This window comes from Erinaceus europaeus, chromosome 1 (genome assembly GCF_950295315.1).
Source record: "Erinaceus europaeus chromosome 1, mEriEur2.1, whole genome shotgun sequence".
NCBI classification, from domain to species: domain Eukaryota; kingdom Metazoa; phylum Chordata; class Mammalia; order Eulipotyphla; family Erinaceidae; genus Erinaceus; species Erinaceus europaeus.
The window spans coordinates 154,423,764-154,450,795 of record NC_080162.1 but is presented as its reverse complement, the minus strand read 5'-3'; the positions used below and the strand labels follow the sequence as shown (position 1 = coordinate 154,450,795).

At 37.8% G+C, this 27,032-nt stretch overlaps 1 protein-coding gene across 4 annotated transcripts in view; it reads right to left on the bottom strand.

The window, feature by feature from the left end:
* The window catches only part of PXDNL (peroxidasin like), a 515,089-nt gene that overhangs the window by 330,001 nt on the left and 158,056 nt on the right, over nt 1-27,032 (bottom strand). For all 4 annotated transcript variants that reach the window (XM_007515968.2, XM_060198510.1, XM_060198505.1 and 1 more), the window contains exon 2: nt 15,417-15,488. In XM_007515968.2, coding sequence (XP_007516030.1) covers nt 15,417-15,488 — 72 coding nt within the window. The remainder of the gene's footprint in view (nt 1-15,416; nt 15,489-27,032) is intronic.

Below are 27,032 nucleotides of genomic sequence, written 5' to 3'. Positions count from 1 at the left end.
TTTCTCTGTGTTTCAGTTCCCTCATCTGAATCTTAATATATACTCTGAAGGAGTTGTCAAGTGAGTGAATAGATAAGAAACATTTAGACCACATCTACACAAATATCAAATCCTATTACGATTATTATTATTTATATATTAAACTAGACATAGAAAGACTTCTTTGCCCCTTAAAATTATTTTCTAATGTGATATCACCAGAACAATTTATTTTTATTTAAGACAGAGAGTGTAACATAGACATACGAGAGAGAGAGAGAGAGAACAGAAATAACAGAACACTGCTCTGCCATCAGTTCTTGCTTGGTGCCATTTAAAATTCTCCCTTGTAATGATGGAGTTAGAACTCCAGACCTTGGGTCTGGCAAGTCATCTTCAATCAGGTTTGCTATATACCTGTCTCCTTTGAAACTATTTTAATATCAATAGAACACTCTCAAAATATTTAATGCTTAATTCTTCAATAATTTAATATCTTGGGATACAATCATCCTTTCTTTTATATTGCTCATTTTGAAGGCCATGTGAATGTAGCTTTCCTCTAAAATCATTATTATTATGTGACTTATTAGCGTCAGTGTTTCCCTAAATACATTCTATTTCTGTAATACTATGATTATTATTACTTTATACTATGGCTGCCACTACCAATAATTCACAACAACAACAACAATAAATATCTATCTTTCTGTAGTAAGTAATGCTCTGAGTAATGGTCACCCCAAAATATCAAGTCCTACTTGCTAGAATTTGTCAATGTCACCTGACAAGGGAAAATGGTCTAAAGGATGGCAAATAAATTAAGGATGTTGAGATATTTGAGTAGGTCTTAAATGTAATCTTAAGGATGCTTGTGAGAGAAACAGAGGGAAAATACACAAACACAGAGAAAGCAATATACAGACAGAACTTGAGACAGCAACTGGTCTTACTGTAGACACAAGAAACACAGAAGGTGACTGCTGACAGAAGAATCAAGGTATCTTCTTCTCTCAGAACTTGGAGGAAACATGAGTCTACCAACAGTTTCACTTCAGGTTAATATTCCCGATGAGATAATATATTTATTTTTTATTTTTATTGTCTTTATTTCTTTATTAAATAGAGACAGAAATCATGAGGGAAGGAGGTGAGAGAGAGAGACAGAGAGACACCTGCAGTACTGCTTCACCACTCACAAAACTTTTCCCCTGCAGGTGGGGAAAAGGAACTCAAACCTGGGTCCTTGCACACTGTAACATGTGGACTCAACCAGGTGCACCACCACCCGACACCTAGAGAATACATTTCTTTTGACTTAAGATATTAATGTTGTGGCAAACTTTTACAGTAGTCATAGACAACTAGAGTACCCTCTTTGGATTTCACACACGATATAGTTCATACATTTTTTAGCAATTGCATTCAATCTATAAAGTAGTATTACAATATTTCACACATACAGAAGTTCACAATAGTCTATGGCCATACTACTCTGAACATGCCCAATCTGGGCAGAAGCTCACAACATATGATTAGTAAATTTAGAGCTGGAACTTTCATGCAAATAGATGATTCTAAAAGGTATCATCATATTTATACAAGCATCATTGTGATCTGATGTTTTTTATTTAAATTTTCACGGCACTAAATAACTATGCCAAAAAATAAATATTAATGACATGTGCAAAAATTACAATGTATAACGGGGTGGGTAGTGGCACGTTATAGTGTGTTAGGACCTGGGTTCAAGCCCTAGGTCTCCATCTGCAGGGGAAAAGCTTCATGAGGGGTGAAGGAGTGCTGCAGATGTCTCTGACTCTCTGCTCCCCTTCCCTCTAAGTTTCTCTCTGTTCTATCATAAATTTTTAATAATTAACATGCTAATCTCTCAACTTCATAAATGAAGAAACTATAGCCCCCCAAAAAAATCAAACAACTTAAGACAAGGTTACATATTCAGTCATAATAAATTAACTACTGTGATATTTTATGTATTACACATATATAATAAGTAGTAAATGTTTTTTATTTTGATTGAATAATTTATACTGACTTTAGAAATGTTATTATTTATTCTCTTCAGAGATGAAGCCATCTTTAGAATATGAAAACACAGTTAATAACCTTTGGATTCATACCACAGTAGTGTTTTTTAGGTGCTATATCATTATATAAAGCAATAATAGTGGCAGAGTCAATAGATTAAGAGGGTGGTACTCTAAATTCGAAAATTATGAGTCTAGCAACCAAATGAAAGATATGCCTTCAAACAAAACTTGGAGTAAACCATTTGCCAACTAGAAGTTTCATTTGCCCTTATTCTCTTCACCAATCATATAAATATCTGTCAACCCATAAATATTTCTCTCATGATCTGTACAGAACTATAAAACAGACATCAAGATCATTTAACTCTGCTTTATTCCTCTGTTGTTGTGACTTTTTGTAGGATATTAAAGAATAGACATTCATTAAGGAGAAATCAAAGATACAGAAGAGCAAGCCCTCCATTAATAGCATACTGGGATAGTTTTTCCAGCTTTGTTCCCCTGTATTCAATACCCTGATCCCACTGCTTGTAAAAATGACACAGTGAGAACCAGACCTAGTGCCAAATGGGGTCAGTGGGCAGTGTAATTGGTCTTGTGTTGGTGAATTTGAGTTCAATTTATGCTACAATGGCAAATTTGTGGGGATAAATTAGGGTATTAGCCACAAGTTCTAAGGTTAATTGTTGAGCAGCAAAAGTAAGAAAAATGTATTTACTTTGTAATTCTGTTAGAGTAAATCCATAATCATCTCCTAACAGTAGCTATGTGACAAATCATTCGCTAGTTCACCACTTCTCAATAGCAAAAAGCATTACAATAAAAGCTAAAGGCAATATCAGTGCTAACTCCTGAAATCATATAAGACTAAAATTCAAAAATTTCTGGTCAAAGGAAATTATTGCATACACATAAAATCTGAAAGATTACAATCAAGCAATTATACATAAAGTCTATTAATATTGTTGGGTGTTAACAAGGATATCAAAGTTATATAAGAAAATGTACTGTTCTTGTAAGATTCATTATGAGTGAAAGTATGGCAAAGATTAACTTAAATTTAGGAAAAAGGCATATATGTAGTTGTACTTGTTCTTTCAAGTTTTTAACAAATTTGAAAATTGGGGCCTGAGGGGGCTCCAGGTGATGGTGCACCTGGTTGAGCATACATTTCATCAAACACAAGGACCCAGGTTCAAGGCCACAGTGGCCAAGTACAGGAGGGAAGCCTCACTAGTAATAAGGCAGTCTTGCAGGTGTCTCTCTCCTACAGGTGGGGAGCTGAGGAGCTGCGGGCTCTCGAATCCAAATTCTTGCACTTTCTGCTATGTGTGCTTAACCCAGCCCACCACTGTCCATCCCCCTAAAGAAAATTTACTAAATAAATATTGGGAAAAATGTTATTATGACATAAGAGAAGTTACTTGCTAAACTTCACAAAACTATTTGAAGGACCATGATAATACTCACTTCTGACATTCCCCACAAGGTTCCCTAGGCCTGTCATTGAACTAGGGCAGAGGAATGTAGATAAATTGACAAAGGCTGTTGGTTTTAAATGCTGTTACTCCTTTTGGTTTATAGTATAACCTTCTGTCCTTGGAGTTTATTAATTGGTGTTTTTCCTCTGGGTCTCAATTATCTTCTCTAAAAGAATAATGGAATCATGTGCCATTGGATTTGAGTCTCTTCCCAATCATATTATCCTTATCAGCTTCACTCAGTCTGGAAGGCTGATGAAGCCTAGTGAGGCTTACAGTCCTGCTAAGCTGCACTGGAGATGAATCCCAGGGTCTGCAGATAACAGACCCCTGATGGGGCCCTTTAGTTTTAAGGCTCCAGGATTATGTAACATTTCCAGATTGTGGAAGTTCTCAGTCTAATACAAAAATGCTCACTTATTAGAAAACTCTCTCTTTGACATTATAGGAGGAATGTATTCAGTATTTACCCATAACTTTAAGAAAATAGGGAAGCTTTCCTGCATCTAGTACATAGGAAACCTAAGCAGATAAAACCATGAGACCTTTGAGTTCATTAAGAATTGCTATGTTAATATAAAAGTCAGGGTTTGTTTTAGTCAATTTCAGTTTATTTATACTGTTTCATGGTTCTCCTAAAAAAATTTTTAAATTTTTTTTTTGCCTCCAGGGTTATTGCTGGGGCTCGGTGCCTGCACCATGAATCCACTGCTCCTGGAGGCCATTTTTCCCCCTTTTGTTGCCCTTGTTGTTGTAGCCTTGTTGTGGCCATTATTGTCATTGTTGATGTTGTTGGATAGGACAGAGAGAAATGGAGAGAGGAGGGGAAGATAGAGAGGAGGAGAGAAAGACAGACATATGCAGAACTGCTTCACCACCTGTGAAGTGACTCCCCTGTAGGTGGAGAGCTGGGGGCTCGAACTGGGATCCTTATTCAGGTCCTTGCGCTTTGTGCCACATGTGCTTAACCCACTACACTACCGCCAGACCCCCTTTTTTAAATTTTTATTTATAAAAAGGAAACACCGATAAAACCATAGGATAAGAGGGGTTCAACCCTACACAATTCCCAACACCAGAACTCTGTATCCCATCCCCTCCCCATTAGCTTTCCTATTCTTTAACCCTCTGGGAGTATGGACCCAGGGTCATTATGGGATGCAGAAGGTGGAAGGTCTGGCTTCTGTAATTGCTTCCCCACTGAACACGGGTGTTGGCAGGCTTACGCATGCTCCCAGACTGTTTCTTTCTTTCACTAGTGGGATGGGGATCTGGGAAAGTAGAGTTCCAGGACACATTGGTGGGGTTGTCTGTCCAGGGAAGTCTGGGTGGCATCATCTAAGCATCTGGAATCTGGTGGCTGAAAAAAGAGTTACATAAAGCCAAACAAATTGTTGACTAATCATGGACCTAAAGGCTGAAATAGTGCACAAGAAGATTTGGGGGGTCTCCGTTTTGTAGATAGTAGGCATATTTTAGTTATATCCCAAAGTGCCCATGACTATACTAGCAGTAGCTCTCAAATAAGGGAAAGGTGTATAAATAAACAGTATTTCTTGAAATTTCTAATTTTATTATAAAAGCTTTTGTCTTTTTTCCTCTTACAATAAACTAGTAACATGATAACAAGTTCCCCACTATCTTTCAGAGACTTAAAAATGACTTGGCAAAAAAAATCACCCAAATGCTCCCTGAAGAATAAACCTGAACACTTGTGTTTCATTCTATTGTTTTAACCAATGATTCTAACCATAACAGCTCACAGAAAATATAGTCCATTCAATGTTCAATTTTACATCATTTTAAGCATACTGAGACATGGCCAGCTATGGCTTTTGTTCTGTTCTTCCTATGATAGTCTCTTTTTTATAAAGATTGATTACTATTATTATTTATTTATTTATTTATTTATTTGGGTCAAGACAGAGAAAACCTAAGAGGAAAGTGGGGAGATAGAGAGAGGGAAAGAAATAGAGAGACACCTGTGGAGCTTCACCCCTGCATGTAGGGGATGAGGGCTTGAACCCAGGTCTTTGTGCACTGAAGTCACAGGAGTGAGGAAAGAGTTTGAAAGTAAGATCATCAGAAATGGGAAAACAGCAAATGAGACTCCAAAAGAAAACATTAAATATCTCAAGGTTATCAGAAATCTGAAAGCTGAAATAGCTGAGATAAGAGCACAAATAGCTGAACAAGATAAAACAGTATCAGAACAGGGTAGCAAAATAGCTGAGCTACAGAAAACAACAGGGGGAAAGAGGATAGAATAAGTGAGGCAGAAAACAGAATGAGCAAGACTGAGGATGAATTAGAGAAAACTTAGAAAGACATCAGAGATCTCAAAAAGAGATTAAGAGATACTGAGAACAACAAGAAAGAAATATGGGATGACTTCAAAAGAATTAATATACACATAATTGGCTTGTCAGAGGAAGAAAGAGAAATAGGGGAAGAAAGCATTCTACAGGACATAATAGCTGAGAACTTCCCTACTCTAGACAAGCTAAAAGACAAAGATTCAAGAAGCTAAGAGGGTCCCAAATAGAATTAGCCCAGACTTAAAGACACCAAGATTTATAGCAATAAATATCTATTGCCTTCTTAAACCCAAAGATATCAGGAACCGCCTGCTTCCTCTTTAAAGCCCATATTTCCCCCAGTCCTGGAACCACTAGGGTAGGGTTCACTTTCCTGCATGATTCTCTAAATTTATACCAGCTGATACTCCACCTGTTGATTCCAATCTAATCAATGCAACCAGTAGCACCTCAGCATGCTTCACTTCAGACTGTGTCCAGAGATGTCAGGCATGGAATGTAAATCCTTCAGCATCACTACTTGGGTGAGACCTTTCCTTTCTCATAGGATTCCTCAATTCCATTTTGGATGGTTCACTTCATTAAAAAAAGCCCCAAAACCTATATAATCCAGGTCCCATGAGATAGGGCATATGTACACATGTATCCATAAATTCGGGCAAAATATATACCTGAAAGCAAAAGTGCACAATAGTTTGCAGTGAGCTCATAAATGAAGCAGGAAAAAGAAGTAGAAAGACCTAAAAGACACCATAAAGTACCTAATGAAATAGTTTCTATTTAGACCTAGATACCCTCCTTACCTACTTCCCATTACACTTCCCTCAGTCACTACAGAGCTAACCTTATCAAATAAGGACTACAAAAGCTGAATAAGGGCAAGAGACTGGTATACTTTAATGATGACTCCTTAGTCACATTCGCACCACCCCATCACCTGGGGCCCTAGTTGGGGAGTACTGGGATTCCCACACAGACATGATGGACCTAGATCTCAAATAGATCCCTCTCTCCTTTATCATCTCCATCAGGAACAACATAATGGAACCCTTTGTGGGCCCTCACAGGACAATGCCCTCAATGTGGATTAACTATGGTAGAGAACGTTGCTTCCTCTGAAGGGAACTCTACCACCTAAGGAAGATGGGTCCTGAAATTGATGCAACTTGGAATGTCCCTACTCATGACCACAGAATGCAAGCTCAGGGATGCAGAGGTTACACAGGCTCCTATGCTGAATATGGGCCTCAAGTCAAATCGATGGGACTCACAGTCAATAATATTTATACACTTTCTCCATATTTTGGAGCTACTCTCTTCCCTGATCCAGCTTTCCAGCCATGGCATCATCTCCCTAGACAGTAACTTGGGTCCACCTGCATATCAGACGTCAGATTCAGACAAAAACTAGTATAGTTATGGGCTCTTTGGAATATACCTAAAATAGATCTACTAGCTATTTCCAAAACAGAGACCCCCAAATCTTCATCTGCAATATTCTAGAATTTAGGTTCATGATTAATTAACAATTTTTGGGCTTTATAAGTTAACTCTTTTTTCAGCCACCAGGTTCCAGATGCTACCACGATGCCAACCAGACCTTCCTGGGAAGATGACCCCACCAATGTGTCCTGGAGCCCTGCTTCCCCAGAACCCCACCCCACTAGGAAATGAGAGAGACAGGCTGGGAGTATGCATCAACTTGTCAACACCCATGTTCAGTGGGGAAGCAATTACAGAAGCCGGACCTTTCACCTTCTGCACCCCATAATGACCCTGGGTCCATACTCCCAGAGGGATAAGGAATAGGAAGGCTATGAGGGAGGGGATGAGATATGGAGTTCTGGTGGTGGGAATTGTGTGGAAGTGTACCCCTCTTATCCTATGGTCTTGTCAGTGTTTTCATTTTATAATTTTTTTTAAAAAAAGACACCAAGATACATCATATTTAGAATGAAAAGAAATAAGGATAAAGAAAGGACCTTGAATGCTGCAAGAGAAAAACAGAGAGTCACTTACAGAGAGAAAGCTGTAAGATTAGCAGCAAATTTCTCCACACAAACACTAAAGGCCAGAAGAGAATGGCAAGGTAGATATTGAGTTCTCAATGAGAAAGGTTTTCAAACAAGACTACTGTTGGTATGTTTCTAGTTATGCTTCTGGGATCTAGTTCTGCTTCTCTTACGTTGCTTGACACTGTGGTCTATTTACATGGTCTTTTCTGTTACATTGGTTTGGTCTCAACTCTCTGCCGCTGGGAGATTTGGTTTAGCCCTTGCTAGTTTTTGTGCTTCTCCCTTCTCCCCACCCCCTACCCTGCATACTTCCTGAATTCCTGCCTCTGCCACCGGAGGAGAAAGATGGAGAAGCACATTGTCCACCCATGAATAAAGATTAAACTGCGTTCTCAGCTCAGCTGTGTGTTTCTGGTCATCTGTTACCCGCCCGTGAAACCAGCCCAGTTAAAACAGCAGACTACTGTATCCTACTAGCCTGTCATTCAAACTAGATGGAGGCATAAAAACCTTCTCAGACAAGCAACAGTTGAAGGAATTACTATCACCAAGCCTGCCTGCCATGCAAGAAGTTCTGAAAGTTCTCTTGTAAACAATCATAAACTTGCCATATAACAGAACACTCTAAAATTATAGAATAATAGTATTAAAATATCTTAATTCTACAATATTAATAAATGTCAATGGCCTGAATTCACCTATTAAAAGGCATAGAGTAGGAAGATGGATCAGAAAACACAACACAACAACATGTTGTCTGAAAGAATCCCACCAACTCAATAAGACAAACACAGACTCAAAGTGAAAAAATAGAAAACTAACATACAAGCCAATGGGCCACAGAAAAAGGGCAGGAACAGCTGTTCTCAGTCTGACACGATAAACCTTAAAACAAATAAAATTAAAAAGATAGGGATGGACATGACTTAATGCTCTGAGGATCAGTCAATCAAGAGTCTTAATAATCATTAACATCTATACACACAATGAGAGGCCACCTAAATACATCAAACATCTACTGAAAGTAGTATATTAACAGCAACACAATAATAGCAGGGGACTTAAACAACCCTTGGATGTTAGACCAGAAACTATCAAACACTTAGAGGAAAATACTGGTAGAACTGTTTTCCATTTAAATTTTAAAGGCACCTTCAATGAAATGAATCCAATTACAAAAAAAGAAGAAAAAACTGAACAATAAACCCAAAGCAATTACAAAAAAAAGAAAAAAAACTGAACAATAAACCCAAAGCAGAACTTGGACTGGGTCTGGTGTATTGTACCAAAGGACTCTGGGGTTGGGGGAGGGTTCAGATCCTAGAAAATGATGGCAGAGGAGGACTTAGAGGGACATTGAATTGTTATGTAGAAAACTGAGAAATGGGAACAGGGGTAGATGGCATAGTGTGAACAGTGGTAGATGGTATAGTGGTTATGCAAAGAGAATCTTTTTCCTGAGACTCCAAAGTCCCAGATTCATGGTGAATTTACCTTCTTTACTCCGTCATGGGTGGGGCTCGAAGACATCATATTAATAAGACATCATATTATTATCATATGAGATAAATCAGGAACAGAGGGATGATTATGAGATAATCTCACTCATAGGCAGAGGTTGAAAAACAAAATCAGAAGGGAAAACCGAGCAGAACTTGGACTGTAGTTGGTGTATTGTATTAAAGTAAATGACTGGGGTGGAGGGGTGGAGTGTTCAGGTCCTGCAACACAGTGGCAGAAGATGACCTAGTGGGGGGTTTATTGTTGTGTGGAAATGTTATACATGTACAAACTGTTGTGTTTTACTGTTGACTATAAACCATTAATCCCCCAATAAAGAAATTAATATATGTAGTTAAATTAGTTTTATATTACAGAATATAGTCGTTTTTATCAAATGCCAGACATTGAAAGTGAAAATTATTATAGAGTTTATGCAGTTTTTCTTTCTCCAGAGAAGGTTTAATTATATCCAGGAGATAAACAGAATACAGAAAATTACTTTGTCTTAATTTAGGATGGTTCATTGCTTCTAAAACAAAGCTCATCAGAGGTACAAAATTAAAAGCTAAAATATATATCAGGATCTTCCAACCATGATGATCCCTAAACTCCTTTTTTCCCTCTTTGTTAAAGAGAGTAACACTTCTAGAGGCAAGTCCAGTTCATTCGCAATCCATGGTTCCCATTTATTCTTGATAAATTTATGTATATTATCTAGATACATGTTTATTTATTTACTTATTTGTTGATATATAGTTGACTTAAAATATGTTTCAGGTGTAGAGCACAATAATATTTATGCATACTGTGACCACTACAATATGTCCAGTGATCATCAATCATCACACAAAATTACAATTTTTCTTGCAATAAAAAAATCTTAACAACTACTAAGTATACAAAGGCATATTATTAGCTATAATAACCATGCTATACATTATATCTTTGTAGTCTATCTTACAGTTAAAATTTTATACATCTGGAAAACCTTCCATTATTCCTGGTGATTTACATTTATTAGTCATGTATAGGGTACCTTTCGAAAAATATTCTCAGATTTTCAGTCCACTTTTAATTGTACTGTCTGTTTTTCTATGAATGAGTTGTGTGAGCGCTTGACAAATTTTGTTTTGTAATGTCATATCAGGTATACTGTTAGCAAATATTGTTTTCCACTACATAGATTGTTTTCTCATTTTGTTGTTTTCATCTGCTGTGCAGAAGTTTTGTTTTTGTTTTTAGTTTGATGTATTCTACTAGTTTACACTGCTTTTGTTGACTATGCTGTAAGTATTAGATTTTTTAAAAAATCATTGTAGTAACAGATGTCAAGAAATTTATTGTCTACATATTCTTTCAGGAGCTTTATGGTCTCAGGTATTAAATTCAAGTCTTCAACACACTTTGAGTGGACTTTTTATGCATGCTACAATCTAGTGGCCAATTGCTCTTTTTTGCATGTGGCTACCTAAGCCTAAACTGTTATTCTAGTTAATAGCTTAAAACTGCCAAATCTAATTTGCTTTTTGAATTTTATATCTGTTTTCTTCTTGGGGTTGGGGTAGTCTTTCTCCATGTGTGTAAGTTCTTTATTGACAGATGACTGCATTCAAAGGGCTGGCAACATAGGTAACTCAATTCTGCAACTCCCTCATCCATCCTGGTCTTCAGGTTGCTTGTTGTCTCGGTACCCTTAAGTGCTAATCTTTGTCTTCCCAGACCAGTGAAATTACGATGAATTCTAGACTATTGCCTTTATTCCAGCACCCATACTCTGCATCTTGAATTGACAAATGGCCAGAAAGTGAAATGTTATCCAAAAAGTCCAATGAGTTTCATTTATTTTATTTTCTGAATTTTGGTTTCTCTATTCCTGGTTGTCTTGACGGCCATCTGACATTTTCAAAGAGTTTCTCTTTGTAAATTATTAAGATCTTTGAATTTTTTTTTATTTTGCCAGTTTGTAGGATACCATATATGTCAGCATATGTCTACTGTGGGTTACCTTTTTTTCTTATAAGCAAGTTAAAAAGTAAAGAATTTACAAAACACTCTAGTAGTAATAATTGATAGAAATTCAGGTCTATTCTTCACATTACCAAGATCCCCAAAAGGAATATCTTGCTTTCTATTTACCTGCATACCTCCAAAGTAAAACTACACTAATAATCTATTGTTAGAAATTATGTTTCCTTCTTATATCACAAGGCAACTTTAAAGACAAATATAACAATGCTGGGTGGTGGTTTATCTAGCTAAGTGAATGTGTTACAATACACAAATACCCAGGTGTCTCTCTTTCTCTTTCCCTCTCTACATCCCTCTTCTCAATTTCTCTATATCTATCCAAATAAATAAAAATAAGATAAAAAATTTTAAAAGACAAATTTAGTATCTTACCTAAAGTATAGCCACTTACAGAGTAACACCTATGAGAAATAATTAAACATGAGTCTTCTAGTCTTGAAAGAAAGCATTCTGCCTAATTTTAAATAAAAAATAAGTAGTGACTTAATAAGTATCAACATAAATTCAAAACTCTCATAAAGTGATTCACACAAAGAGATCTCATCGCATACACAGCATATCACACCTTATAATTACATAGTTGAGAAATAGCATAAAATCTATAATTTTCTTATGAAATATGATTGTTTCTATTGCAGGTAGAAACTAAGCAATAGTACTAAGCAAAAGTTTTATTTTATTTATTTATGAAACAGAGAGAAATAGATTTTTAAAAGGAGGAGGTAGAAAAAGAGAGAGAGAGAGAGAGGCCTGCAGCATTACTTCACTATTTGTGAAGTTCTCCCTCCAAAAGGGAGGACCAGGGACTTGAAATCAAGTCCTTGTGCATTGTAGTGTGTGCACTCTACCAGTTGCTTCACAGCCTGATCTATTTTAACAAATATTTAATTTTTTATTTATTGGATTATTTTTCACCTTCTTTCATGTGTATATTCACACATATAAATTTATATTTATAAAAATATAAATCTATGAGGATCAGGATAGTTCATTCATTAAAGCATATAGCTTACCATTCATGAAAATATGGGTTTGAGCTCCATACCCCCACATGAGAACACCAAGAAAAGGGCACTCTTCACCCATGGTGGAACAGTGCTGTGATGACTTATCCTCTCTGTGTCTAGCTCTCCTCTGTCTCTACCCTCTATCTAGAAAAGAGGGGGGAGGGGATCTATTAGGATAACTGGAATAACACTGGCAGGAAGCCTCAGGGAAGCTCTGACAGGAGAGATAAAAAATAAATAAATCCAGTGGGACCTGAGAACTCATAAAACCCTTAGTTTTCCATCTCATTTGTCTAGTTTCTCCTACTTTAGAGAGTTTTTAAAATATTTTTATTTATTTATTATTGGATAGAGACAGAAAGAAATTGAGAGGGGAGGGAGAGCTAGAGAAACAGAGAGACAACCGCAGCACTGCTTCATGACTTGCTGGGAAATTGTGCAGATGCAGTCACATCTGCTATGTTGTCCCCTCAGGCTATTGCTAGTTCCTGCTCCGCCATGTTGTGTGTCTATTCCCCGCAATAGTTGCAGTGCTCTGGTTACTCCTCCCCCTTCCCATTCTCGCGAGAGCTACTCCCATAAAAGCCCTTCTTCTTCCACACCTCGTTCTCTTGCTGGCTCTTCACGTGGGTGTTTAGACGCAGGAAAGGTTACTGTGTGAGGCGGCCATTTTTGCTGCCTCCACGTAGCCCAACCTGCTTCTCTCTCACCCAACTCTGAGGTGCCAGCGCAAATAAAGATTTGTGTTCCCTCTTCGCTCCAGGATCTCCTCTCTCTCTTCTCTACAACGCAGCTTGACAATGACTCATGAAGGTTTCCCCTGCAGGTGGGGACCAGTGGCTTGAACTTGCATCTTTGCATATGATAATATGTGTGTTTAACCAGGTGCCACCTCTGACTCCTACTTTAGAAAGTTTTACAATCTCCCATTCCCTACCACCTCTCTCTCTCTCTCTTAGACAACCTATTATATCAGTAACAACTACTTGTTCAGAATTACTTATTATATAGTAATATCATCTTTTATTTATTCTGAGACTCTGACCTTTCTGAAAATTAGCAAGGAAAGTACACTGTTCAGCAGTTAACATAACACACAGAGTGATCCCAGTCCTGCTGTTTTAAAATTTTTGGGTAAACCAAGTTGCAGTTATGAGTCTGTTTCCTCACCTGTAAATTGGAAATAACAACACCTATTACACAGTGTTGTGGTAAGGCATGGAACTTAGGTACATAAAATAGCTAGCTTAGGGTGGGATTTGTAATTAACAACATAAGTGATGATTATTTTATTAAGCTTTCCTAATAAAATAACTGTACACAAATTAGTGAGTATGGTTTCTATCAGCGAGATGTGTTGCTCACTTAGAAAGAATAAATGTGGATAAGCCCCAGTAAAGATCATTTGCTTAGTATAATATTGTTATACTCCCCTCAACATGACAAATCATCTCAAATGAAGGAAATATTCTATTACAAATCAGATAAATTAGTAATGGAGTTGGTCACTTTTTACCTGTATATCTCATTAAATGATAATGATAAATGTCATCAGTGGTAGTTTCCCAATATCAGATCCCCTACAAGTAATTATTAAACTGCAAATCTTTGAGACCCTATTGGAAAGTATTCAATCAGAATCCTTGGAAATAGGAGTGAGTATTATCATGTCTACAAACATGCCAACAGAACCTTAATACACACAGTTTGAGGGTCATTGTTTAATTGTCATAAAGGGATTAAGCCTTGAAATTCTTGCTTTCTTAAACTCTTACCTCAGCTTAATCAGACACATTGTGATAAAAATATGTGTATTTAGGCATCAGTTGTGGAAAGCAACTAAGTGGGAAAAGTACAAGAGTAAAGTTATGATCTCAACTCTCAAGTTGGAAAGACAGGCTTGGATGTGAAATGATGAAAAGTTCAGCTAAGTTAACACTGTTAACTGCCATAAAAATATGATAAGAAAACAAAGGCATTCACACAGTTCTAACAGCACTTGGAATATGTATCATGCAGTGTTTTCACTCTATGGCTTGATACAAATGGGCACAGATAACTTTAAATATTAAGCACTAATAGCATTAAGTCTCCTCTCATCTGCTCTTCTTGAATTCTACCAGTCTACCCTTAATTTATTTGACTTTTGTCATCCAGTTCAATATAACTCAGCAACAACAAACAGAGGCATCTGTACAGACTATTTCAATTTACCAAGAACTTTAGCATTTGTTAATTATTTACGTAACACAGAAGTAAGAAATTTTTACTAAAATCCCCACTTTAAAAATGTGGCAAATAAAAACCAGATATTTCTTAAGAGAGCTTAAGTTGTTAAGTCTTCAAATCAGGACTTTACTACATGCTTTTTATTTTTTAATTTTAAACTCTTTTTTATTATAACGCCACCTGTATTGGTATTACACATTTTGAAGCTGGCTTTTTTTGTTTCCTTGTATTCTACATGGTCACACCAGCAGCTATGTCATGGGGTCATCATATGTATTTGAATCTAGATCCAAAGTCAACTACTAAGTCCTCAACAGATAAAATTTCTGTTGAGTGAATGAAAGTGCTTCCTTACACAGTAACTTTTTGTCAGAACTTAACTATAGAGTTGCAACTTTTATTTTAAATATATAATTATCAAAAATTTCATATCACAAAGAGACTCGGTTATATAATAGGGAAAAGTTAGGTTCTTAAGTCAGAGAGTCACGACTTTTCATTCTGTTTCTATTCTTTTGGCTATAGGACCCAAAAAGGTTAAATTTTTCTCTCAGTTTCTGCATCTCATAAATATCTTCTAAGAAAATAAATATAAATGACAATTAAATAAGAACACCTCACATATTCAGAAGAAATAAAGATAAATAGTTGTGAAAAGAAACAGCAAAATACTGCTGGTTAGAGATCTCTCATGAGACTCCACCCTTTAAGTAGCTGTTCTTTACTATTGAAATGTATTTTCATAGTAATTTGCAATCCAACTGACTCATAATTTTAGCAATTCCACTGATAGGTAAGTACTTACAGTGTGTTCAAATTCTTGAGCTTCTTGAAGGCACTCTCGGGAATTTCTCTTATTCTGTTAAACCTCAAGTCTCTGGGAACATAATAAAAGAGAAACAGAGATAATCAAATGTTACTTTTAATTCGATCATTACTTGTAAAAACTTGATAGTTATTTCTCCTTTGGCAACCAAACACATTATATTAACAGGCTAAGTTTAGTCAAGGAGAGTATGACAGGTCATGTACAAATTGTTCACAGCATATTATACATATAGCAGGTACCATATGCTTGTCTAAAGGTTCCAGACAAGTGTAACTAGCTACTAAGCAGATGAAATATTAAAAGCAACTATACTGTTTGCTTTAGGTTATATTTCTAGTTGTTGTTGTTTTTTCTTTATTTAGTTGATAGGACAGAAAGAAATTAAGAGAGGAGAGGGTGATATAATGGGAGAAAGATAAAGAGACACTGCTCATGAATCTTCCTCGCTGCAGGTGGTGATCTAGGGCTCAAACACAGGTCCTGGCACATGGTAGCCAGGTATGTCACCACCCAGCTCCTCTTTTGTTTATAGTATATTTTATTTATTTTATTTTTATATTAATTTATTCCCTTTTGTTGCCCTTGTTGTATCATTGTTGTTGTTGTTGTTGGATAGGACAGAGAGAAATGCAGAGAGGAGGGGGAAGACAGAGAGAGGGAGAGAAAGACAGACACCTGCAGACCTGCTTCACCGCCTATGAAGGGATTGCCCTGCAGGTGGGGTGCCGGGGGCTCGAACCGGGATCCTTGAGCTGGTCGTTGCACTTCGCACCCTGTGGGCTTAACCTGCTGAGCTACCGTCCAATTCCCCTCACCCAGCTCCTCTTTAGGTTGCATCTGTACCATACCACAGCAGATCCCATATAGGATGACAGTAATTGGACAAATTCAGAAAATAATAACAACTTATTGACCCATTAAACCTGATTCTTGAAATTTGGAGAAAATTATGGAGTAATTTTTCTTTACAGTCCAGAAACAGTTGTTGTTGTTTATTTAACCACCAGAGCTTTACCACTCCAGGCCAACTTGACTTTTACAGAATGAAAGAAAGAGACAGAGAGAGGAAAAGACACCATAGCACCAAAGCCTCGAGTCCAAAGTGAACTATCTTGCTAGTCCCACAACTGCTTTCCAAGAAAATGTTGTTAAGAATGATTTTTTTTCCACAACCAACATTCTCCCACCGGGTGGTGGAGAATCTGGTTAAGCACTCACCTTAGAGTGCACAAGGACCCAGGTTCAAGCCCCCACCTCCCACCTGCAGGGGGAAAAGCTTTCCAAGTGGTGAAGCAGGTCTGCAGGTGTCTCTCTGTCTCTCTCCCTCTCTATTTTCCCCATCCCTCTTGATATCTGGCTGTCTCTATCCAACAAATAAAGATAATACCAAAAAAGATTAAAAAATAATAATTTTTTAAATTCTCTTTCACCAACTAATATGCTGTAGTATTCAGCATATGCAGTACTGAGTGTTAGCTACATGCCATAAATCATATTAAGCAGCAGGGACCAAAGGTAAGCAAATGTGGCTCTGCTACTGTGCAGACCTAGTTCAGCTGAAGTTGCCAAATGATTACAGCACCAATATGTAAGGTACTGGTGGTACAACAGAGGAACAAACAAAATGCTATGAGCAGACAGTCGACTTAGGCATTTTTCTTAGACCCTTCATATATTGGCAGGAGAGGAACTCCTTCTACTCTCTGGGGTTTTAGAGGTGAATTATGTCCCTCATCCTACCACCATTTTTAGTCCAAATGAGCATTGCATTTATTCCACAGAGAGACTATGACTCAAACATAGCCCATTAGGAAGCTTCATATGACTACTGAAAAAAAAAACAGTGATTTCATTTTTAATCTAGAATTCAGAGTAAACAGTCAGTGTCTGGGGCAGCAGCAAGAAGTCATCATGGGACTTGCGTGTCTGAGGATTCGGAGACCCTACCTTTGATACACCAAGTACCACTGTATTCCAGAGCTGAGCAGTTTTCTGGCCTATCTCTGGCTCTCTGCTTCTCTCATAAACACAAATACATAGATGAATAAATCTTCGGGCAAAAAAAGAAAGAAAATTGAACATCTGGGATTACAAGTATCCATCTTGTCCAGTGTAAAGGAAGCCAGCCTGAGAATAAATTCTGAGGCTTAAGTGGATCCAAATATAGAGAAAGAATCTTAGATCCAGCCATACCCCAGACCAAATCAATCCCATGGCATTTCTCAGGCTACTTGTCAATTTGATAAGTTTATATGAACTGGTTTCTCTTTTCCAGGGAACACAGAACAAAAAATGAATTAAATTTGGAAGTATAAGACACAAGCAGAATCATATCAGAGTATTGAGATGTTATTATTTTAAAAAACACAAAGTAACTTCCAGCTTCCCTTATTTAAATTCTCAAAATAAAATTTTCCATCACTCTAAAAGAACGCTCTGTTTTAGAATACTTGGTTCAAAATTCCTCATAAGATTTCTTTAAAGTTCTATTCTTTTTTTGTTTTGCTTGAGTTGTTTTTGGAACATATGTGCCATTTCAAAGAGCTGTTATTTTCTGTTGAAATGATTCAGTTCAAATAACACACTGTGAATAACCTTCTTTGATAGATGGAAGTCAGTGTTTAAACATTATACACTGATACTTGTGTGTAGACTGTGTTTTTAAAGGAAGCTTTGCAAATTATATGAAAACCCCACCTATAAGCTCTCGAAGCATAAATCTGTATAGGTATAAATATACTACATGGAATGCCATAGCTCTGAGGGAAGCTCTAGTACTATGGTGTCTCCTTTATGTGTGTGTACTTTCTCAAATTTATATTAAACTATAAACCCTAATAATCACCCCAAACTCTGATTCCAATGATTACAAGGAAACAAATGTAAAACAATATATTAGTAACATAATAATTAAAACTAGAATGGAAAGATGCATAAACTAATACTCAAATTACAAATTTAAATCCTTCATGAAATCTGAGTCAAGATTTCAAATCTAGATTGAAAAGCTAAGTGTGTTCCTCATCAAAATTTCTCCCTATTCTTCACAAGTACATGAAACTCAATCACAGGGATGGCCACATTACAAGCCTAGTACTACAGCAAGGTCTCCAAGGTCCCCAGTGTTATTCAATAGGTTGTCAGATGCGCCATTGCTGTTCTCACCACAGAGACAGTTATGGAGAACCTCTGTCTTGAGAGAGACCAAAGGTTTTCTTCAGATAGTCTTCAATTCCAGTAAGGCACATTTAAATATCCTGAATTCATGTGTTAATACTGGTCTTTGATATGTATATTCTACCACATAAACCTTCATAGTTTGGCCCAGTATAATCTTAACCCAATTTCAGATCTCTACTTTTCCAAATTGCATACAGGACATTGTATAATACATTGCTTAAGAATAATTATTTTTATATAATTAAGGTAAATTTTACTTCACTTCAACTGGCAAGCAAATTCAGAGCATAATTATTTCTGTTGAGTAGATTCATCCCCAAATATCATTATCTCTATTTTTTCCAAGAGTTATTACCAAAAATCTCACTCATACAAAATTTGTCATCTGTACAAAACTATCCTTAGCATAGCATTATATTTTCACATTCTACAGAATTATGGTGAAAAGTGAACAATATCTTCTTCACAATTTTTTCTGTTATGATATATGCAATGTTGATAAATTCTATTCATTATCACAACTACTATTTAACATGACATCCTATCCATTTCTCATTGGAAAACTACTTAGCAGCAATTTTAGGAATGGTACCAAGATTAAAACTCAGAATATACCTAAAATTGATTTCCTAACTTTTCCCAAAATGGAGAACTCAAATCTCATCTGCTATATTCTTACCTTTAGGTTCCTGATTACTAAAAAATCTTTCACTTTTATATCTTAATGCTTTTCAGCCACCAAGTTTCAGTTGGTACCATAATGCCAACCTGACTTCCCCAGGCAGAAGACCTCATTAGTGTATCCTGGAACACCATCTCTCCAGAGCCCTGCCCACTAGGAAAAGACAGAAATAGGCTGGGAGTATGAATGGACCAGTTAATGCCCATGTCCAGTGGAGAATCAATTACAGAAACCAGACCTTGTACCTTCTGCACCCCATAATGATACTGGGTCCATATTCCCAGAAGGATAAAGAATAAGCTTCCAATAGAAGGAGTGGGATTGAGAACTCTGGTGGTAGGAATTGCACCCCTCTTATCCAACATCATCATTAAATAAAATAAAATTTGTAAAAAAAATAATAAATAACTCAGCATATAGATTTGCTGGGAATGAGTAAACACAGTGAATCTTCCTCCATGCTCACCCCTAATTTAAACTGCTGAAGTAAAGAAGAAATGTTTAATGTTTACCAAACCAAGAAATTTACACCCCAAGCTTTTAGCTAGTAAGAAATGTGCTTTTAATTCAAACTCAATCCAGAAAGTTGTTCTGCCAAAATGAGCTTAAAGCAATTTCCCATTGCAGATGGAAGGCTGAGAACAAGCATGGAGAGAGAGTAACATGAGCTAATGACAAATCAACAAAATTCAGGACAAGACATTTTGTCCCTCAAAGGCATAGCAGTTCTATACCAGCTGCACCTTACAGCCTAATATACATATTTCCTGGGTGGAATGGATGGATCTATATTGTGTTATCAGAAAAAATCCAGAGAAAAACCTCACCACAGAAAAGAAAGGTTGCTCTTTATCTTTGTGACTTAGCTCACTTACCATAATTCCTTCTAGTTCTGTCCAAGATGGGTCAGAGAAGGTGGGTTCATTGTTCTTAATAGCTGTATAGTATTCCACTGTGTATATATACCACAGCTTGCTCAGCCACTCATCTGTTGTTGGGCACCTAGTTTGCTTCCAAGTTTTAGCTATTACAAATTGTGCTGCTATGAACATAGGTGTACAAATATCCAGTGGGGAAACAATTACAGAAGTCAGACCTTCTACCTTCTGCATCCCACAATGACCTTGGGTCCATACTCCCAGAGGGATAAAGAATAGGAAAGCTATCAGGGGAGGGCAGGGGAGGGGATACGAAGATCTAGTGATGGGAATTGTGTGGAGCTGTACCCCTCTTATCCTATGGCTTTGTTAATGTCTCCTTTTGTAAATAAATAATAAATAAATAAAAAAGAAAGGTTGCTCTTTGTCTAGATTCTAAGGTTCCAGTATATCGTCCAAATACCAAGACTTAGGAGATAGTATATGATAACATGAAACAAAGGGACATTTTATATACAATTGTCTATAATTGACAGGTTAAGCTAAAAAAATAGCAAAATTCATATCTAAGGCTGTATTATATAATATATGCAATAGAGACAGTGTGGTACCGTTTAAGTTGTAAGGCGAATGTGCATTGTTTTTGAAATACTATCAGTGTAGCTTTAAGACTGAATGTACAATGTCATTCTGAGATAAGGTCAAAAGTCTAAGGAATCAGAAAAATGGCATACCATGTCAAGTCCACCCTTTACCATGTGTGAAAAACTGGTTCGAGCCCCCAGACACCTCATGGGAATAGCTGCCTGGCGGAAGTTTCACTAGAGGTAGAACAGCGCTGTGATTATCTCTCTTCCTTTCTCTCTTTCTCTCTACCTCCCTATTTTTTACCAGCTAAGCAAGAAAGAGAGAGAAATCACCAGGAGCAATGAAACCATGCAGGTGTGGATCCCCAGAGAAAAACTTAGTGAGAATAAAAATCAAAAAATCAAAATGCAAACTTTTTGTCAAAGGTGCAACCCAGGCCACAAAGCTCTCTGGTCTCCTTGTGGTGTCTCTCTAACAAGGTCTTTGGTTTGGAGGTAGTTTTCAGTTTTCTAGTGCATGGCTGAGATAAGCAACCCTTTTCTAAACATTATAACCTAAGAATCTGTTACTTAGTTCATTATAACAACTACAGTAAATCTCTAAGAGACTGTTGTCTTAACAAGCTGATTTCTGTCTGGGTGACTACTTGTTTCTCTCATAACAGCAATATACAACCTGGCAGAAAGCCTATCTCCATGAAAATAAGAGAAAATGATCAAGTAGATCTGTACTTGAGCCTAATGCATTCCTGTTGAAGGTGGGAATGCAGCTCAGTCACTGTAAAGGCAAGAGCATACAATAGCAGAAAGAAAATGAGCAGTTTCCTGTCTCATCTCCTCCCAGGAAAGGGAGGTGGGGGAAGAAGAAGGGAGGGAAGGAAGGAGGGAGGGGAAAGCAAGATAACTCCTGATAGCGGAGCAACATTTATTTTGCTGAGAGCCTCCTGTCTGACTGCTTCTGGATCAAAACACAGTACAGAGGTCTCCTTGCAGTCCACACTTATCACCCTGATCCCAACCCTATGAAACTGCCCCACCCACCATCCTTTGGTCCATTCATTCACAGCATCTAAACATGGCTACCCTCAATGTCCACACCTTGGAGCTGGGAGAAGAATGTAATAAATTGTCTCCAATACTTCTCCCTAATTATCAAGATGTTAGCTCTTATCTTTCTACTTTATAGTCTTTCAGTGTTAAAATTGAGAATACATTTTCCAGGCCAGAGAAAGATCACTTGGAAAACATCACTCAATGAATTCTTACCTAACTCTGTTGCGTTCTCTTTTGAGGAAAAATTGTTTTCCTTTGACCTCAGGTGCATTTTCTACCTACCACATGGCCAGAGTTTGAAGCCATCAGCTTTTTTGTTGTTTTTGGCTCAATATTAACTTGTTATGAGGCCCAGCGAAATAGTTCACTTGCATAGTGCACTGCTTTGCCATGTGTACAATTCAGGCTCAAGCATGGCCTCACTTCAATGAAGAAAGTTTTGGTGCTATGTTCTTTTTCACTCTTTCTATGCCTCTTTCTAAAAAAACATAATAATATTAAATAACGTATTACAAAGTTTAATTATGAGTTAATGATAGTACTCATTTTTTTAGTCAGATATAAGTCTAGATGTTTATATGCAGATGCATTTTATATGTGATTAGAAAGTAAGTCAATAGATTATAAATAAAGAAAATTACCCTTCTGAGAAGCACTTTCCTGCATGCTCCTCTCAATTCATATCAAATAATATTGCATCCGCTGATCACAATGTAATCAACGCAATGAGTGCCACCTCAGCATACTTCACTTCAGACTGTGTCCAGAGACATCAGGTGTGGAATGACAACCCTTCAGCTTCATTACTCGGGTGAGACCTTTCCTTTCATAGTATTCTCTAATTCCATTCCAGGTGGTTCACTTCCTAACAAAGTCCCAAAACCTAGATATACACCAGGTCCCTTGAGATAGAGCATTATGTTCACATGTATCCATAAAATAGGGCAAATATATACATGAAAGCAAAAATACACAATAGTCTGCAGTGAATACCCCCAACACTTCATCTGCACTATACCAGCCTTTAAGTCCATAATGGTTCAACAATTTGTTTGGCTTTGTATGTTAATTCTCTTTTCAGCCACCAGGTTCCAGATGTCATCAGGATGCTGGCCAGGCTTCCCTGGACTGAAGACCCCACCAATGTGCCCTGGAGCTCCGCTTCCCCAGAGACCTACCCTACTAGGGAAAGAGAGAGGCAGACTGGGAGTATGGACCGACCAGTCAATGCCCATGTTCAGCAGGGAAGGAATTACAGAAGCCAGACCTTCCACCTTCTGTAACCCACAATGACCTTGGGTCCATACTCCCAGAGGGATAAAGAATGGGAAAACTATCAGGGGAGGGGAGGGGATATGGAGATCTGGTGGTGGGAATTGTGTGGAGTTGTACGCCTCCTATCCTATGGTTTTGTTAATGTCTCCCTTTTTAAATAAATAAATAAATAGAAAATTACCCTTCATAATTTGTGTGGGCTTCATGTAACCCCTTTGGGGAGGGCGGAGATGGAGGTAAACTGAGGAGAAAGAAAGAATTCTTTCTCCAGAGTGCCTTCAGACAACCTACAGGCCAACTTTCCTAATGATTCCAGGCACTTGGTCTACTTTGTAGACTCTAGACTTGCCAGTCCCCCCAAAAGCATAGGCCACTCCCTTAAAATCACTATCTTTCTCCCACTTTAAAAATCTTAACAATCTTCATCTTATTCCACGTAAAATTCTTTTTATTTTCACACCAGGAATACTTTATTCTGTTCAGTTATCAGTCAGGTTTGAAGAAGGCCTGAAGAGCTTCTAAGACAAGCAGTAGCTGAAGGAATTCATTACCACTGAATCAGGCCTACAATAAATACTGAAGGAATCCACATGAAATTAAAATATAGAGTGGCTTCACATATGGGGGAAAACAAAGACAGCAAAATAAGCAAAACTCAATGAGGACTATGGACTTGGAAAGCAGAACTGAAGATAGCAGAGGGAATTTCAGGGGAGTGGTGTTATGCATGCCAACTGGACTTCCCTGGGCAGACAGCCCCACCAATATGTCCTGGAGCCCTACTTCCCCAGAGCCCCAGCCCACTAGGGAAAGAGAAAGACAGGCTGGGAGTATGCATCAACCTGCCAACACCCATGTTCATCGGGGAAGCAATTACAGAAGCCAGACCTTTCACCTTCTGCACCCCATAATGACCCTGGGTCCATACTCCCAGAGGGAAAAAGAATAGGAAAGCTATCAGGGGAAGGGAGGGAATATGGAGTTCTGGTGATGGGGATTGTGTAGAGTTGTACTTCTCTTATCCTATGGTTTTTGTCAGTGTTTCCTTTTTATAAATAAAAATTAAATATATATATATAGTAATAGTTTTAATTCATTTCTAGGTAATCATGACTAACAAGTCTACAAGTACTTCAGATCTACATAAAATTCTAATACATTTGCTATGGCTCTCCTTACAGAAACTGAAATGAGGATGATACCTATTCATCCCTTCATTGAGTGAAGTTTTACAGAATAACTGAGCTGAACCTCAACACTTGCAAGCATTAGACAGGTAGAACCTATAAGTGAAACAGACCAGAGGTTAAAAAAATATGGTGCTGATATGAGCCCCAGATCAGATCAATGGGGTTTACAGTTAATGATATTTATATACTTTTCCTATATTTGGGAGCTACTCTCTTCCCTGACCCAGATTTCTAGTCCTGTTTCCAACTCTGACACCATCTCCCCCAACAATACTTTTAATCCACCTGCTAGTTAGCTGTCAGGCTCAGGCAAAAATTAGTAAAGTCATGGGTCCCTTGGAATATACCTAAAATAGACTTCCTAACTTCTTCCAAAGTGCAGACCCCAAATCTCATTTGCTCTATTCTTACCTTTAGGTTCCTGATTATTAAATAATTTATATCTTAAAACATAAAGCAGATGTAACATATCTTATATCTTAAACACTTTGTTCTGCACTATATCTTTTTAGCCAGCAAGTTGCAGATGCTACCATGATGCCAATGTGAATTCCCTGTGCAGATGACTTCACCAATGTGTCCTGGAGCCCCACGTCCCCAGAGTTCTACGCCACTAAGGAAAGAGGGAAACAGGCTGGGGGTATGGATCGACCTGCCAACACCCATGTCCAGTGGAGAAATGATTACAGAAGCCATAATCCCCACCTTCTGCACCCCATAATGATCCTGGGTCCATTCTCCCAGGGATAAAGAATAGTAAAGCCTCCACTGGAGGGGATGGGATGCGGAACTCTGGTGGTGGGAATTATGTGGAATTGTACCCCTCTTATCCAATGGACTTGTCGATCATAATCAAATCAGTTTTTTTTTAAAGGCAGAGTGAGGGAAGCTTCACAAGCTGTGAAGCAGGGCTGCAGGTGTCTCTGTTTTTCTCCCTATCTCCCTCTACCCTCTCAATTTATCTCTGTCTCTATCCAATAATAAATAAATACAATGATTTTTTTAAAAATAGAGTGGCCAGAGGAATTCCAGGAAAAAAATTGAACATCCAGGTCAAAGAGACTAAGCCAGGCCTTCCAGGCAGACATCAAAATTTCATATCTGAAAGTTCCAAAGGATTTCCAGCCCCCACCCCACCCCAGTAATGGACTCTGGTAGTCAAGTGAGAATCATTGTCAGTTATGCTAGGGCTGGGATAGGTCAGCTAGACAGAGGGGAACACAGGAGGGCCATGTTATTCAAGTTATACCAAAGTAAAAGAAGAAGGAGGAAGAGGAGGAGAAGAAAGAGGAGGAGGAGGAGGAGGAGGAGGAGGAGGAGGAGGAGGAGGAGGAGAAGGAGAAGAAGAAGAAGAAGAAGAAGAAGAAGAAGAAGAAGAAGAAGAAGAAGAAGAAGAAGAAGAAGAAGAAGAAGAAGAAGAAGAAGAAGAAGAAGAAGAAGGGGAAGGGGAAGGGGAAGGGGAAGGCGAAGGGGAAGGGGAAGGGGAAGAAGAAGAAGAAGAAGAAGAAGAAGAAGAAGAAGAAGGAGGAGGAGGAGGAGGAGGAGGAGGAGGAGGAGGAGGAGGAGAAGAAGAAGAAGAAGAAGAAAGAAGAAAGAAGACAACAGAGACAATAGTGAAGATCATGTACATGATGTACATGGAAGCTCACCTTCTGCCCCTCACCCTTCACTTCACTATGACAGACAGTAATGGTGCCAAAGGCAGCAGGGAACAGGGGAATGGCCTCACAAACATCTTTTCTCCAAATATAAAATAAAAGTACAACTATGTTTGTGAAAAACCAGTGGAACTAGAGAACCTAATTATTCCTAACCCCCAAGGTAGACTTTATGTGGCACCAAGGCAATGTGATTACTTAAAAATCCTATTTAAGCCCAGAGGACTGTGGGCTCAGTGCTGTTCCTCACCAAAAGGGAAGTTGTTTTTCTCTCCTATTCTATCTTTCCAAGACATTCTCTCTTTCGAGTTTATTCTTTATATTTCACATCTGGAAGTTTTTGTTTCAGTTTTCCAGGAAGAACTGAGAATTAGTCAGTTACAGGAAAAAGAAGTGAGGAGCAGAGAATTTCTTAGGATCAGTACAGTACAGATGCTACTAGATTTTTCCTGTCTTTCTTTTCTTCACATACTTGACCTCTTACAGTTAGCAACAACTAAAGCACTCAAATGCAAATAAAACTACTACACAGGCTTCCAAGAATACATTGGAACAATTTTTTAAGTATTCCTCAGTCTAGCTTCTTTGTTGTACAATAAATATTTTCATCAAGAAAATATCCTATCTATCTGCACAGTAAGTTTCAGAAATAGATTACATCCCCCTATCAAACTATTAAGTACATCAAATAGGACTGAGCTTTCTTTTGAAATACTTCGTCACAAAATCTCTGGAATGAGGAAATTGGATAGTTCATGTTGAGCTAATTCATGCTGAAGTGAAATTAAAAATTAGTAGATGTCCCCCACCAAAATCTTGTGCCCCCTTCCTTCTGCTGTCCATGCCATGGTTCTCATCAAGTCTAAGAGAAAGTGTGGTTGGTTATCATTTGTCCTATAAATTCCTTTATTTCAGTAGTCTATAGTCCACATATGAGGAATATTATCCAATAATTCTCTTCCATAACTTGCCTTACTTCACTTAACATAATCACCCCCAAGTCTACTCATTTGTTTCCAAATGATACAATATCATCTGCATTTTTAACTGCAGAGAAGTATTCCACTGAATGTAGGTGCCATGGTGAAT